We start from the raw sequence: 15,042 nt of genomic DNA, 5'->3' as shown, positions 1-15,042 counted from the left end.
ATGTTATGGGGTATTTTTATACAAAGGAAATTTTTTTGTGCCTGTTGAAAATTAAAGTTTACTGACATAGCCATAAAAAAATGTTGCTTTATTTATCTGACCGTATTGGAATGTATTTGTTAGGTTTTCAGTCAATTAAATTTGGTTCAATAAACAATATGTGGCCATTTTTAAAATTTTCAATGAGCATTCGATCAGTCCGGCCCTCGGCTTGCAGCAAAACTTTTTATCTGGCCCTCCGTCCATTTGACTTTGACACCCCTGCTTTATAGCAACAAACACTGCCACCTAGTGTACAGTTAGAGAACAGAACAAGTGATACACGTTGGTGAGACAAATAACATACACTTCCATCGGACATTTATAATTCATTTCCCCAGGGGGGACACAGAGCCGCAACATAAGGATGAAAGAGCCGCATTTGGCTCCGGGGCCATAGGTTGCCGACCCCTGGTTTAGCGTGACTTCAAAATTGATGCATCGATGTAGGTTGCAAAGGAATCACATTGTTAAATTCCTGTCACAATATCAAGAAAAAAACAAAGTGGTTGCTCATAGTTTTTTGTTAATGTCTGTGTAGATTCACAATCATCCAGGTTGCGGTGGTCCACAAAGGAGGTTGACTTGAGAGAAACGGTCTCTCTGTTTTTTTTAAATCCGTGACTGAAATAAGACATACAATAACAAACGAACACTACTGTGCGAGTGCAAAAAGTAACTCGTGATGTTGCGAGGGATGACTATAAAGCCACCATTTTGAACAGAAATAAGGAATTTGTAACTGAAGAAGAAATATATTTATTATATATTTCAAAACATCGTGGGGTGACAATGTATTAGAAACTTAATAGGTGTAAATAACTATTTTTATTTTAGTTCAGTGTTGTAGTGTTAACTGGTGTATTAATCATTACATTACAGACGCTGGTACAGTATACGGGATTGTAACAGGCCGGAATAATTTTCCGCGCGGTCTCGTCGAGCCTTTTAGACGGTTGGACGCGTCACCGAGGAAATGGTGCCGGTCAGACGCATTAAGGGTGAATGGCGCTGCGGTCAGGCCAGCCTCCACTCGCAAAATTGAAATCAAGACAGCAGCCACAGCGATTTTTAATACTCTGGATTACGGTAATGTGTCATCATCGTTGACGGTGACGTTACCACCTTCAAAATAAAATAGTTTTTAACTAATGCATGGACGTCACACTACTTTGTATGTTAAAAAAGTTATAAAATAATTTATTTGCTGTCAGGCACCGTTGAATTCACACAGGGAAAATGAAAACTCTCTCAGAATAGCACCAAATATGTCTTAGACCTGGTCTGGTTGAGGGATAACAATAAGTAATATTTCATGTGTTTTTTTTTTTTTTTTTTTTAATCAGGTAAAATTGTAGTCATGATGTGGAGTTAACACAGACTTTATTTTCTATCACAACTTCAGAACACTTCTTGGTGAGAGAGTTGTCATTCTCCCTGGGTGAACTGACCATTGCCTGGCTGCTAAGAAATTATTTTATCGCATTACTGTGTTTGAAATCCAAACCACTGACGTGCATGCATAAAATGGATCGCTTTTGTTTTGAAGGTGGCCAACGCCGCTCACTGGCGGCAGATTACCGTAATGCACAGTATTACCTATCGCTGTGGCGACTACCTTGACTTCAGTTTCACGAGTTGAATGGCCACCAAGACGAGACCCCTCTAAATTGACACCTAGAATTTGAACGCGCTTTTTGTCCTTCTTGGCTCCGAGTGTGGCCAGCGATGCCCGCCTGTGACCCAATGGACTCTTCGCTTCTCCGGGGGAAGCCATAACCCGTAAGGAAGCGCCGTGTGACTTCTTCCCCTTCCATGCTGTCCGGACGAGTTGAACGTTAGCATCTTTTAGTGGCTAGCCACTTAGCTTTAATCCTGTAATCTCACTAGTTGGCCTCCAAACTAGACATAAAGTGAACGTTGCTAATACACTCGTGTGGTACATATTTTGGTGCCAATGCAGATTGTGGGGTCCTGATTAAAAAATGTCTTTTAATGAGAGACAATCTCCCCTCGCGTTTGTGCTAATATGCGACCAAAATTTTGTCCAGTGCTATTATGAATCCAGTATTTGTATTGTTTTCACAAGTAAAATATGACAAAAGCTTTATTTTATGCGTTATTTTGTCCTCGTGGAATGCTACGTGTTAATATACAAAGCCAATTCCAATGAAGTAGAAAAATAAAGAAAAGGTGATGTAACACAGTGATATACATGACACCCTGCACTTGTTCTTCTTTGGAACATGTTGCACCCATAAAATTCTAAGTTAATGATTATTTGCTAAAACCAATCAAGTTTATCAGTTTCCACTTTAATCATCTTGTCTTTGTAGTGTATTCAATTAAATATAGGTGATGTGATTTGGACCTTCAACCACTGGAATTATCATTATTATTTTTAAAAATATAATCTATGTTGTTTGATTCTCCTTACCCGGAACACCATCCGCTGCGACCCGACAGTTCAGATTTAGATACTGTACAACTCATATTCCATAAACGCCATATTAATCAGAATGCTACGTTTGGACTAGAGGCTGCAAAGAACCTTTTGCTGTGAAGAACATTTTTCTATTGACTTCCCCTTTAAGTATTGCAGTTAAACGGTTGTTCTGTTTGGTGCTCATTACATGCGTTAACTTGCTTAAAGCCAAGGTAGTAGCTTCGATTGGCAAACGTAACGTGCGTTGATGAAATGGAAGAGTGTGTCACAAATATGTTTGTCCTTTTCCAAGGAACACCTGACTTTGACATCGGGCGTCATCACCGCTTCTATTAATAACTGGCTGAAGAAATGACTGAGGAGCACAAGTACGGCATGGCAGAAACATTTGTTCTAGCCGGATCGAACGGCCTCAATGGGCAACTGTGGCACCCAGCGACCACTAACTCGCAGCAAGCAGGTCACATCCCAGGTGCCAACCATGTGTCCAGAATGGCCCGCGTGGCCTCCGACGTCAAGCACACGTGCGCTGCTTACGTGTTGGCGCTCAGGCCGTGGAGTTTCAGTGCCTCGCTCACGCCGGTGGCCCTCGGCAGCGCGCTGGCGTACAAGCTGGAGGGATCAGTGGACTTGGTCGTCCTCATGGTGTGCGCGGTGGCCGTGCTGGTAGTGCACGGTGCCGGCAACCTGGTCAACACCTACTACGACTTCTCCAAAGGCATCGACCACAAGAAAAGCGATGATAGGACTCTGGTGGACGAGATCTTGGCGCCCCAGGACGTTGTGATGTTTGGAGCCTTGTTATACTCTTTGGGGTGCTTGTGTGCCACATTGCTCTTCTTCCTGTCTACACTCAAACTGGAACATCTCGCCCTGATTTACTTTGGGGGCCTGTCCAGCTCTTTTTTGTACACCGGAGGTAAGTACATCACTCATTCATCCATCGCTCTGTATTTTTTTCACTCATATTTTAAACTGCAGTGCTCCTATTCACATATGACGACCCCCCCCCCCCCAGCAAATGACAATGACATTCAAAACAACTTTAGCTGTTTATTCCTGTGTGAGATTTGCTTCATTTCGCTTCAACTTCACATTCACGTGCACAAAGATTTGTTGCTTTACTGTTGTATATGTTAGTTGCTCCATGTACAGCACTTTGTATGCAGCGATGGCTGTTTGAAAGTGCTTTATAAATACAGTTGAGTTGAGAAATGGCGCTGCAGTGATTCAGTAACGCAAATAATTCACAGATTCTCCAGTAGAACGTAAGGATGTTGACTCTATTTGAGACCTGCACCACACATGCAGACGTGATTCTGTTTAATCATGCAAATCATCAAATTAATCCGTGGGATCATCGGTAGGATACTCAAATCTAAAAATTTAGAGATGCGCTGGTGGTACATGTTATACATACATGTATAAGATGTATAAGTTCGGTTTGGTTGGTTTATAAATAACAAAATAGAGTAAACATAAACATGAAATATACATCTAGTACTGTTTATGTTGCTCTATGTGACTCACTGTTGACTTTCGCTGCCTCTCGCGGACCTTTTGCAGCATTTTTGCAATTTTTTTTGTTTTTGATGAAATCCACGATGCACTGAAACCGCGATCAGTGATCTGCGAAGTAGCGAGGGATCACTGTATTGGTACTGAAATGATACCATGGCTAAAACTTAAACCATCAGTAAGTAGAAAGCAGTGAAACAATAGCTGACAGCTAAACCATTTCATATTTGTTTTATTTGTATTATTTAAAAATATATTAGGGCGGCCCGATTTGATTAGCTATTGTAACGCAAATGAGCAGATGGTCCATTGATTGTTATACTCGCAAGAATTTAGACTTTTGGCCATTGTGCGTCACCGCAAAGTTGAATGACTTGCTGCATGGCTCAGTGCGCGGCAGGCCTAACGGCATCTTTTTTTTTTTTCATCCTCAGGGATTGGTTTAAAGTATGTGGCCCTGGGAGACGTGGTCATCCTAATCACTTTCGGACCGCTGGCCGTCATGTTCGCCCACGCCGTGCAGGTGGGCTACCTGTCGGTCCTGCCGCTTGTATACGCCGTCCCACTGGCACTCAACACGGAGGCCATCCTCCATAGCAACAACACCCGAGACATGGACTCGGACAAGCAGGCGGGCATTGTCACGCTGGCCATCCTCATAGGGCCCACGCTCTCCTACGTGCTCTACAACCTGCTGCTCTTCGTCCCCTACGTACTCTTCTGCATCCTGGCCACGCGCTACACCATCAGCATGGCGCTGCCCCTGCTCTCGCTGCCTATGGCCTTCCCCCTGGAGAAGCAGTTCCGTAGCAGGTGCTACACCAAAATCCCCCAGAAGACAGCCAAGCTGAACTTGCTCATGGGACTGTTCTACGTTTTTGGCATCATTCTGGCACCTCGGGGCAGCCTGCCTTTACTATGATTCATATTCAGTTGACTTTGTGTACTTCACATGCTTTAATTTATTGTCTAATTTATGTGTACTGTAGAAGTAGAGAGTTTAGCTTTTTCTCTCGGACACCGAAGACAGTGATTCAGTTTTAAGGTCAACGCCGAGTTGCCATATTTCTTCAAAAGCAGATGCCCGAAAATAACGATACAATACTGTATTGACTTTGGTACTCCGTTCTTTGAACATACTGTTAATTTGTACAGTGTGTTATTCCTTTTGGGGGGTTTGCCAGGCAAACAGTGTTTCTTTGCATTGTAATAAAAGTTGATGACGCTTCAATACTTTGTCTTCATTTTTTTCTTTTGTTTACAGACTAATAAATGAACCATATTGGCATCACTGGCACATTCTATTGAAGGACTATATTTACAAAACCAGCAGGAGACATTTTCATCTGTTTATGCAGCAGAGAACAGTCATTTCAAATACATGACTACCTATTTCACTTTAGTGTATCCGCGAGGAATTTGTTTTTGGCGGTAAAAAACGGACAAGTAAACATACGAATTTTATATCCGGTACCGTTAAAAACAAGAAGTCGCGTTACAAACTTACCTTGACCAGCAGGGGGTGCTATTGGACAATCACTGAAATGTCATGGAAGATGCTGTTTGTTTTTACTCTTGCTTTACTACTCCTGAAAATCGGTGTTGTGTTTGAACACCTCTATTATGTTTTTTTGTCGAACTTCACCTTTGTCCCTTTGCATTGACAATGCTTAAAATCTGTGTGCAGTTAAATCCGTTCACTGCATTTAATTAAGGAACACTTCCATCCCTCCTTCAGGCTCCGTAGAAATAATTAGGATCCCCCTCCCATTGTACTTCTGTGAGCTTCTCCCCGCAGGATGTGAGGGCAATGAAGCACAAATGGCTTCACCCATGCTTTGAATTTTTATTTTTTGTAACCCATGAATCCGAATGATGAAGTTTTACAAAGCCACTTTACAAGAAGGATCTAATTAAAACGACGAATGGCATGACCTGATTTACAATGTTGAGTCCATGATTTCCTGACGACTTGAACGTGACTGAGGTCATCTCAATTGGGAATTACTACTACTCTTACCACCACCGCCGCCACTACTACTACTACTACTACTACTACTACTAATTATTATTATTATAGCGGCTAGGTGAAAGAATAATTAGCACAAACACCTCACAGTGCTAAAATGGTGAATCCAAATCCGGGCTCCTGCCTGCCTGTGTGGAGTTTTCATGTTCTTCCTGCGGCTGCGTGGATTTTCACCGGGTACTCTTGTTTCCCCCACTCACATTCAAAAAACATGCATGGCAAGTTAATTGAACACTATAAAATTGTCCGGTGTGGATGGATGTGCCCTCTGCTGCGACCAATTAACCGCGGAAAGGCAGAGGGATGACTGTATTGTGATTAACCGTCCATCCATTTTCTACACCGTTTATCCTGTGCAGAGTCGCGTGGGTGCCGGAGCCTAGCCCAGCTGATTTAGGGCGGAAGACAAACTACACCCTGAACAGGTCGCCAGTTAGTCGCAGTCCACACATAGAGACGAACAACCATTCCCACCCACATTCACACCGTCACTGAGTGGGAACCGATCCTACGCTGCCTACACGCAAGTCAGAAGAGTGTACCACTACACCATCAGCGACCTATTATTATCCATCCATCCATCCATTTTCTATCTGTTTATCCTCGCGGGCGTGCTGGAGCCTCTGCCAGCTGTCTTCGGGCAGTACCTCGAACCCCGCACCTCTGCACTGTGAGGCAAACGTGCTAACCAGTCGATCACCGTGCCACCGCTATTATTATTATTATAGTTATTATCCGATTGAATATAGTTACCAGTACCCCCACTTGACTAAGAAGTGGCTGCCCAACGTACGTAATTACAATAATATAAAATTAGGAATAGAACTCCGTTACCATATAAACGGGAGCACACGAACGCCCCATCTCTCGTGACGTCAAACATGGGGCGTGTTGTCATGGCCGTGCGCTGCGACCCCCCCAGTTTAGTACACATTTATTTCCTTTAAAAGCACCCATGCCGTCGTTGGTCGGAGGCCGGACTATGGGATTATTGCTTGACACAAAGTAGACACTCTTGACAAAGATCCGGTGAGTAACTGCACTGTGAAATAAATTGTTTTTCCACGCCAATCAACGTTGCCAAACATGGGTTAGCTTGCTAGCGTCAGCGTTTGACAGGCTAATAACACGCACCAAGCCCTCAGTCATCTCCAGACACACTCAATATGTCGGTCACTGTTAGTCTGTTTGGTTCGGAGTGGTCTGTTCGGACGAATGCGGGTAGCATGTTCTTCCAATTGACCGAGTATCACTTTGTGTGAAGAAAGTGCTTCTGTAGTGGCTGTGGATGTGAGCGGAAGCAGGTGATTTTCACTTGACAGCCGACTATAGGGTTATTTCGCCTATGACGTCGCCCGTGTGTTTTTGTTTGTATTTATTAGCAGGCTTTCGAGCATCTATTGTATATCCTTGATGTCCAGCGTAAGGTCCGTGTACGAGTCCGCACTTTGTCCTCATGTAATTCAGCGCACCAATAGAACGACGAGATCCAACTCTCTTACTAATAGTTTCCACTACTCGTACAATGCAGTACATCTTTATTTATGTAGAGCATTCACAACAGCTGCCACTGTAACAAAGCGCTTTACAGAACATTCAACATAAAACAATACAATAGAACACATACCACTTTTGGCCAACGAGTAAGCAATTTAACCTTACTAGGAAACCACTGTACTACACCAACACCACTCGACCTAAGTAGTAGTTATGTGTCAAATACTACTTCAGCCTCGTGGACCCTACTAGTAGCATCAAAATTCTCTCTATTAGTTTTGCTTGACTAGCAACTAGTAATTCTCGTGCTAGTATATCTGCAAGTGTGCAGCAAAGTCGCTATTTTTTTCAATACCCTTGATTATCGTCTTAAGGCCTACATATGAATACATCTGTTGACAACTGTGCGCTACTAGTATTACGAGTGACATAAAATTGTATTCATCAAAAACTCGTCCTTCTGTAGTACTACTAGTTGCACACAGATTACAACTACTGCACTGTTTTGCCAAACGAGTATCGCGTGGCTGCTCCACAAATACATTATGCCCAAATTGTCCTAGTCGCGTGTAGAGATGTCACTAGTAACAGACAGTCATTCTGCTAGTGCTCTGAATTGTTTTATTGGTGAGGCCAAAGAGCATATTAGTCATGGACTTTAAAATGGATGTCAAGGATACTGATTAAATGGAAAATGGATGGATGGATGTTCCAGAAAATAGCAGTTAACAAGGTAGGCAATGCATAAATATTAAAACACTAATCTATTACATTGTCTGTCTAAATGTGCTGCTGAACCTTTTGTGTTCAGTACATTGCTTAAAGTGTTCTAGTTGTACAGTCGAGATGCTTTTTATCTTGAGCATTGAATTAGTGGCCTGATAACCTCAGCGATGTCGTTGTTTTAGTTTGACAGTAAATTTTAAACTGGTCATGACAAGAAGCAGGTTGAAGCATCCCTTTTGAAAGATTTTTTTCACTATTTGCCAAAATGCTGCTTATTGTGAATTGAGTTCACTTCCACCATACGGTGCTCGCAAGTCAAAACAAAAAAAAAAAATCTTCATAATGGTGACTCATGTCTCGAAAAAACTTGTCAGTCACTCGTATCGCAAGGCACCATTGTATAGACTGTTTGTGCCTTTTATTTCGTGATAAAATATGTGCGTTGGGCCAATGAAGGTTGGAAAACACTGCTGTAGAGTCCCGAGAATAGAATGTTGTTTCAGACACTCATCATGAGAAAACTTGCCAGGTATTCTTTCATCACAAGTCTCCTGTAAGGGCATCCCTTTTCTTTTCCCTGTGCACACCCCCAATCCAAGATGCACCCCCACCGTGTGCCCATTTGTCGGGTCGCGAATGGTTTTCCCTGAAGGATGTGAAGCACGTCCCTCATGTGGTACTTGTGCGCCTTTGCATACTGAGCAGTAAACACAGTGTGTCAGTGACCGGAGGCAGCGTCTTCATGTGATGAAATTTCAACACCAGTCCCGCAGTTCGGTTGTACGCGGGAGCTAAGGAGCGTCGTCGGCCTGAATGCAACTGCTTCTCATGGACGCGCAGCAACTGTCCCTGGTCAGCCTCCTCCACCTACTCCTTTCCCCCCCTCCATTCTGTCCCATGGTCATAATCCCTGCTGACACAAGGCTGAGGCTAAGTACCGGCATGGGCAGCAGAACCTCTCGTTTCTTCCGTCTCCAGCTCGGATCCTCAACAGACACTCCGGTTTTGCATATTCACAAGACGGCTTGAAACTGTATAACCGTTGTCTGTGGGAGACAAACCTCCCCGCCTCCTCAGACAGTTCATTCAAGGAGCGCGCGCCACACCACGGTGTATTTTTTTTTTTGTCGTCTCACGGGAAGCTTGTAGGAGCGCTGCTAACCTACGATGCGATAATATAGTACTATAGATGAACCCATTTAAGTCATATCTTAGAGATTTAAATGGCCCTGTCTAGCCCTCTCTTCTATTCCTTTTTTTTAGCTGCTATTTCTTTAAGGCGTGCCCCCTGAGGTCTCAGTTTGCAGTGGATGGTCAGCTCAGGCGGGCCTAAACAAACACGTTGCACAGCTACCACGAATTTCTAACATATCTCCAGTTTGAAACCTGGCGTGTAGTTCCATATTTGGAACTGGGCAACTGCGAGTTGCCTCCCTATCGGGGATTTTAACATCCTGTTGACAAAGGAATAATGCGAGTGAAATGTTCCGGTTTCGATTTTTATCGCCTTTTGGGGACAGACACTTGTGTTTTGCTTTTACTTTGCAGCATAGTTCTTTTGTTTCCAGCTCAGCATTGGGAGCAATATTTTGTGGACAATTAAATTTTTTTTCTAGTAGACAAGGCAGCTTATTATTAGCCACTTTCACTGATATGACAGTTTCACAGCTTCTTCTCGTTGGTAAGGTATCAATATAGGTGATGGCCTGAATTCTCTCAGCAAATATGCTACCTTCTGCGATAATATTGAAGGTGGAATAAAGGCTGAACGCAACCAGTGTGTAAATGAAGTCTGAAGTTTAAGACCAGACACTCACTGCCGCCGTCCCTTTGTGTTTAAAGCAATTGGATAATTATCTCAACACATGTATCCGCAGCGGCTGTATTAACACATAGTTCCCGTTTCCCGAATAAATCTCAGCTGTACTGTTCGGCCTCTGATGTGAAGACCGTGTGAAAGCGGCTCGAGATGCACCTGCTTCATAACACCGCAGAGCGTTATCAAGAAACACACCAGGGTCGGTGTAAACAAGCAAAGTGGCAAAATTGTGGTGTCACATTTCGAGTGGCGTTGCTCAAGGCCTTAGTCAAAAGTGCGATTGACACATACACTCCACGTGGACATTGCGCACATTAAAAGAGAATGCTCCATCTTTGTTGCTTTTTTTTTTTTTTTTTTAAATCAGGAAGATGAGCCGAAAGAAACGTGGTACCTCCTCCTTACGAACGTCTCTTCATACGAAATTTTCAAGTACGAAACACCTCAACAGGAAAATATTGCCTCTTGTTACAAAAGAAATTTCAAGATACGAAAGGTAAAAATACAGTATGGGCTGCTACTCGCAGCTCCGAGTTTCCTGAACGCAGCATACTTAGAGCTGCTCTGCCATTGGCTATTACCTAGCATCTTCCTGGTATCCCATTGGCTAAGAGGGACCTCTACCGTACGTGTTGATGTGTGTAGATAGATAGATATGTGTCGATGCAGCGTCCTCGTCATTCGCCCCTCGGGCCATGTGGCGTTCCGATAGTTTTATGTAAATGCGAATCGCCCAGAATAAGTGTTCACCAGTTGGGCGATCGCTCACGATGCTAATGTTTGCCTTGGAAATTTTCGAAGGATTGTTAAAAGCCGACAAAAGCAAACGTCCTTGGGTCAGTTCTTTACAAAACGCCAGGCAAAAACCACTTCTGAGAACGAACATGAACTAAAGAGGGCCAAAAACAACGAGGATGCAGTTAAAAGTTAAATGACCATCATTTTTATTCTTCACTCTATTCTTTGTTTTTTTTTTTACATTCTGCACAACTCTCATTTATTGGGCAATGATCGAACTGTAACATGTATTTTAATGCATTTTTGTGCTTGAGAAAACATTTAGGTCTGAATTTTGGGGCCTGGGGGCGCTTGGAACAAATTAGGGCATTTACATGGAAAATGTGTGTCAAATTGCAAAATTTTCTCGTTAAGAAATTTCTTCCAGAACCAATTAATTTCATAAGCAGCAGTACCACTGTACATAGACCCGCATTGAAAAATGCATCCCCCGGCAAAAAAAAAATTGCATAATATTGCAATCAAAGCGAGGGACCGCAAATGTTTTTTTTTTTTTTTTTTCTCCTTTCTTTCTACCATGTCACCTTGGGGGCACCTACCACTAAGACGGCTTGGGATAGCCTTCAGCATTTCTGCAACCCGAGTGAGGAAGGCTAAACAGTTCAGAAAATGGATGAATGAACATCGGATAGGTTATTTTTTATTTACCGCCGCTTCTTAGATTTGCTGCATTCCGTCACGTCACAGTGTGCAGATTCAACCTAGCTCAGGCGAAATCTGCGTTACAGCCAGAAAAAGAATACAACAGCGATACAGCAAGCGCACACATCTGAGATCTGGAAATCAATCCGTACGTCAGCCAAAGAGCCTATAAGGTGAAAAGTGCAAAAGTAAATTAAATATTTCTCGAATCGGCAATGTTATTTGTGTTTGGTTGCATTACTTGGCATCATAGAGTGCTCAGTGAATTTGAGTTTTGAGATCTACACAATTGCTGTTCTCAAAATAAAGTAAATTTTTATTTCTGGTATTCACTTTAGCTTTGCTAAAGGGCTATAGAAACCATTGAAAATGACTTGATTGAATTTTTTTACACTAAATTTATTTATATGCTGACCATGAAAGGTTACCATTCATACCGTTGCTATGCGCTTTAGGCCATCTCGCCCAGCCCTAACTTGTTTTTAAACTTCCTTCGACACTTCCTGTCATGTTCTAATCTTTTGGTTTTTCGGTTGAAGTTTGTACCAAATATGTACAAAATATGCATAAGGCCCAGCATGTGACTCAATGTTGACTTGGATACGAGAAAAAATGATCAAAAAGCTACTTTACGGTACCCTTTTAAATATTCCAAAGTTCTTCTCCTTGGGACACAATCTCTTTGTGTGACCGGCCCTTTTGATTTAATTTCATTACCTCACTCAAGCGAGCATTGCTTCTTTCATAGATAAGACATCAGCTTTAGCGATGTCCTTGAGCAACATCTGTCAGTGAGGGAGAGGAAAACAGAGGGCAAGGTTCACTTTCAAACCAAATACAAAGCATGTGCCTGAGAGGGTTCACTCCCCCATTAGTGAGATGACTGCCTGCCGCACGGCGCTCTCCTATACAGTCCTGTCCACTGTCCTACCCGGAATAAATGGCGTTGTCTCGGCACACTGGAATCCAGCTGCCTGACATGTTCAAAAGTGGCCTGAAGACCATTGGGAGTGAGTATTTGAATCCGTGATCATTTGTGCGCTTACGAGCATGCTTATCCTTGCGCCCGTTGTTCTGAAAGGTCGGTAGCGTTGACTGAAACTGGAGTTGCTTTTTAAAGTCTCTTTGCTGCGGCTCGTCGACTTTAATAACGTTGATGTACTGTTTGGACGTTTGGGCGCAGCTTGAAATGGGGGAATGTAGGGTCTTATTTTAGCCCTGTCACCCTTGTGAAGAAATGTTTTCTAATGCGTTATTTATTCAGGGCCTGTATTGATTTTTGTCGAAGTCCTCTGGCGACCAGGCGATTCTGACATCAACCGGTTCGAGCCGCTTTCTTTTTTTTTTTTCTTTTTAATGCACACATTGTTAAAAGTGTGCGGATTGCAAAGCGTTTTACCAGGCGTTGCGACCCGCTCCACCTTTTCACAACGGTGTCTGCGCACTTGTGTGTTTTTGGTGGTACATGTTTTCTTCTTGTTCAAGTGTTCAAAAGTGTTTACAAATTTTCAAAATGGTTGGGTTTTTTTTTTTGTGATTGAAAGATTCTAATTCTGATTTTTTTTTTGTATTATGTTCAACGAATACAACTAAAACAAATCTTAAGTTGTTCGGCTGTCATTTATTATTTTTTTCCCTGCTTTTTACTTATGTACAAAAACATTGCTTTGATTCCTTTTTTTTTGTCTTCTTTTAAAATTCATTCATTCATTCATTTTCTGATCCGCTGATCCTCATGAGGTTCGCAGGGGCTGCTGGAGCCTATCCCAGCTGTCTTCGGGCCGTAGGCGGGGGACACCCTGAACCGGTTGCCAGACAATCGCAGGGCACAAAGAGACGAACGACCATCCCCGCTCACACTCACACATAGGGACATTTTAGAGTGTTCGATCAGCCTGCCATACATGTTTTTAGAATGTAGGAGGAAACCGGAGTACCCGGAGAAAACCCACGCAGGCCCGGGGAGAACATGCAAACTACACACAGGGAGGCCGCAGCTGGAATTGAACCCGGTACCTCTGCACTGTGAGGTCGACACGCTAACCACTGGATCACTGGGCCACCTTCTTTTACAATTTTTTTATAATAACTGACCTGTATTGTCAAACACTGCCTCTTGCAAACAGTAAGTTCTTGTTACAGAAAATTCACTGCCAAGCTTTAGGTCCTGCGAAACTGGTATGCTAATTAAAATGACTATATATCAGCAAATATGGTCATGTTGGACCGCCCCAATAATAGGGTGTGACCAAGTCTGTGCTACCTGTGCAAAAGTTAATGTAGAGCCCTGTTCATCATACGATCCACTATTAGGATATCATGAGATAAAATGCACGCATAAGCAGGATCTTGCTCAACACACTCATAATTCAAGCAGGATCGAGTCAAATTAAAAAGCAACATTGTGATGAACTAAATGTATTCCAATTCCATTTATTTGCGGTTGCTTTGCTTTTTTTTTTTTTTAATTTGTGTACTGTCTCATAGTAGACTTCTATCTCATGCATTGATTTGCATTCCCTCGCTAAATGCTACTCAGTGACCGATTGTCACCGACGGCCGACACAGCTTTGCATACTGTGATTTATGGCTCATTCATTCAAATCATATCTAAAAAGCACATTGACACAAAAAAATCCCACAATCATGCACTGTGTTTTACTTCGTTTTGTTCCTGCATGTTATTATGGATGCATTGAGCGAGGTTCTGGATATGTGTGCATTTTATTTCATGAAACCGTGTCTGTGGATGGTATGATAAGCAATGACTTTTCAGCCATGTTGCTGGCTTGCTCAGATGTGAAAATCATGATTTTGATTGACGTTGATGTGAAGAGTCAAATGTTCTTCTCCCAAATCTGATTCTTTAAGAGTTCACGTGCTGATCAATTGTAGTTTTGTGTTTTCAAGATGTCCTTTTAATATAAATTAATTGTGGCCGAGTATCAAGTCATCCAAGAATTCTGCGTCCCTGGGAAAATGGCAGTCACTGGTATCTAGACTTGTCGCCCTAAATGTGGCGTGGCCACCACATAACTCCACCACTTCCAATCACCTTGTATTAAAAACAACGGCCCGAGTGTGTGGATAAAAGCCACATGCTTCACACAGGCGCGCATGTGATGCTGATTCATTTTCCATTTCGGAGCAGCTCACAGATTATTATCAGTGAACTCAGCCAGGCCTGCTTGTGTCAAGACTGACAAACACACCATATATCTTTTCGTTGCGTGCTGCACCGCTTTACGACCTTATAGAACACTCGACCGACCCTAAGCAGTAGCAGGGGGATACTTGAGTGTGTCATCTTTGCACTGATATGCTAACACAAAGCTTGTTTTAACAATTTCCAAAGTATAGCACGCACCAATAGAGAACTCAAGGCTTACTACTGCTACTATGCCCACTTGGCCATTTATTTTTGACCGATCATTGAACAGCCATGAATGAACATCTTGCTCTGTGTGTGTCTCTTCATCCCATTGTGGGTTTTTTCAGGGTACTCTAGTTTCCTCCCACATTCCAAAA

At 42.7% G+C, this 15,042-nt stretch overlaps 2 protein-coding genes across 4 annotated transcripts in view; both read left to right on the top strand.

Annotated features, from left to right (window-relative positions):
- Window positions 1-979: 979 nt before the first annotated feature.
- Window positions 980-5,231, top strand: ubiad1 (UbiA prenyltransferase domain containing 1). The gene is made up of 3 exons (XM_019868074.1): window positions 980-1,821; window positions 2,778-3,404; window positions 4,438-5,231. Exons 2-3 carry the CDS (start codon window positions 2,837-2,839, stop codon window positions 4,923-4,925), a joined length of 1,056 nt encoding a protein of 351 aa, XP_019723633.1. The 5' UTR covers window positions 980-1,821; window positions 2,778-2,836; the 3' UTR covers window positions 4,926-5,231.
- Window positions 5,232-6,909: 1,678 nt separating this feature from the next.
- The window catches only part of mib2 (MIB E3 ubiquitin protein ligase 2), a 35,505-nt gene continuing 27,372 nt past the window's right edge, over window positions 6,910-15,042 (top strand). Inside the window, exon 1 of one of the 3 annotated variants that reach the window (XM_019868042.1) lies at window positions 6,910-7,061. Coding sequence is in view for 2 of the 3 variants with exons in the window: in XM_019868040.1 (XP_019723599.1) it covers window positions 12,455-12,524 (70 nt within the window). In the remaining variant the exon portion in view is untranslated. Of the gene's footprint in view, window positions 7,062-12,368; window positions 12,525-15,042 lie in introns of those variants that run through there. The other 2 variants (XM_019868040.1, XM_019868041.1) reach the window with 2 other exon arrangements.

The sequence above is a fragment of the Hippocampus comes genome, unplaced genomic scaffold (assembly GCF_001891065.2).
Source record: "Hippocampus comes isolate QL1 unplaced genomic scaffold, H_comes_QL1_v1.1 scaffold157, whole genome shotgun sequence".
Classification (NCBI taxonomy): Eukaryota; Metazoa; Chordata; class Actinopteri; order Syngnathiformes; family Syngnathidae; genus Hippocampus; species Hippocampus comes.
The sequence above is the reverse complement of the archived record's forward strand: the minus strand, read 5'-3'. Positions and strand labels throughout refer to the sequence as shown.

Bases quoted from the DNA above. Each gene is read 5' to 3' on its own strand.
- ubiad1 (XM_019868074.1), top strand. From the start codon at position 2,837: ATGACTGAGGAGCACAAGTACGGCATGGCAGAAACATTTGTTCTAGCC. The intron at 3,405-4,437 runs GTAAGTACATCA...TTTCATCCTCAG, and splicing joins CTCTTTTTTGTACACCGGAG to GGATTGGTTTAAAGTATGTG.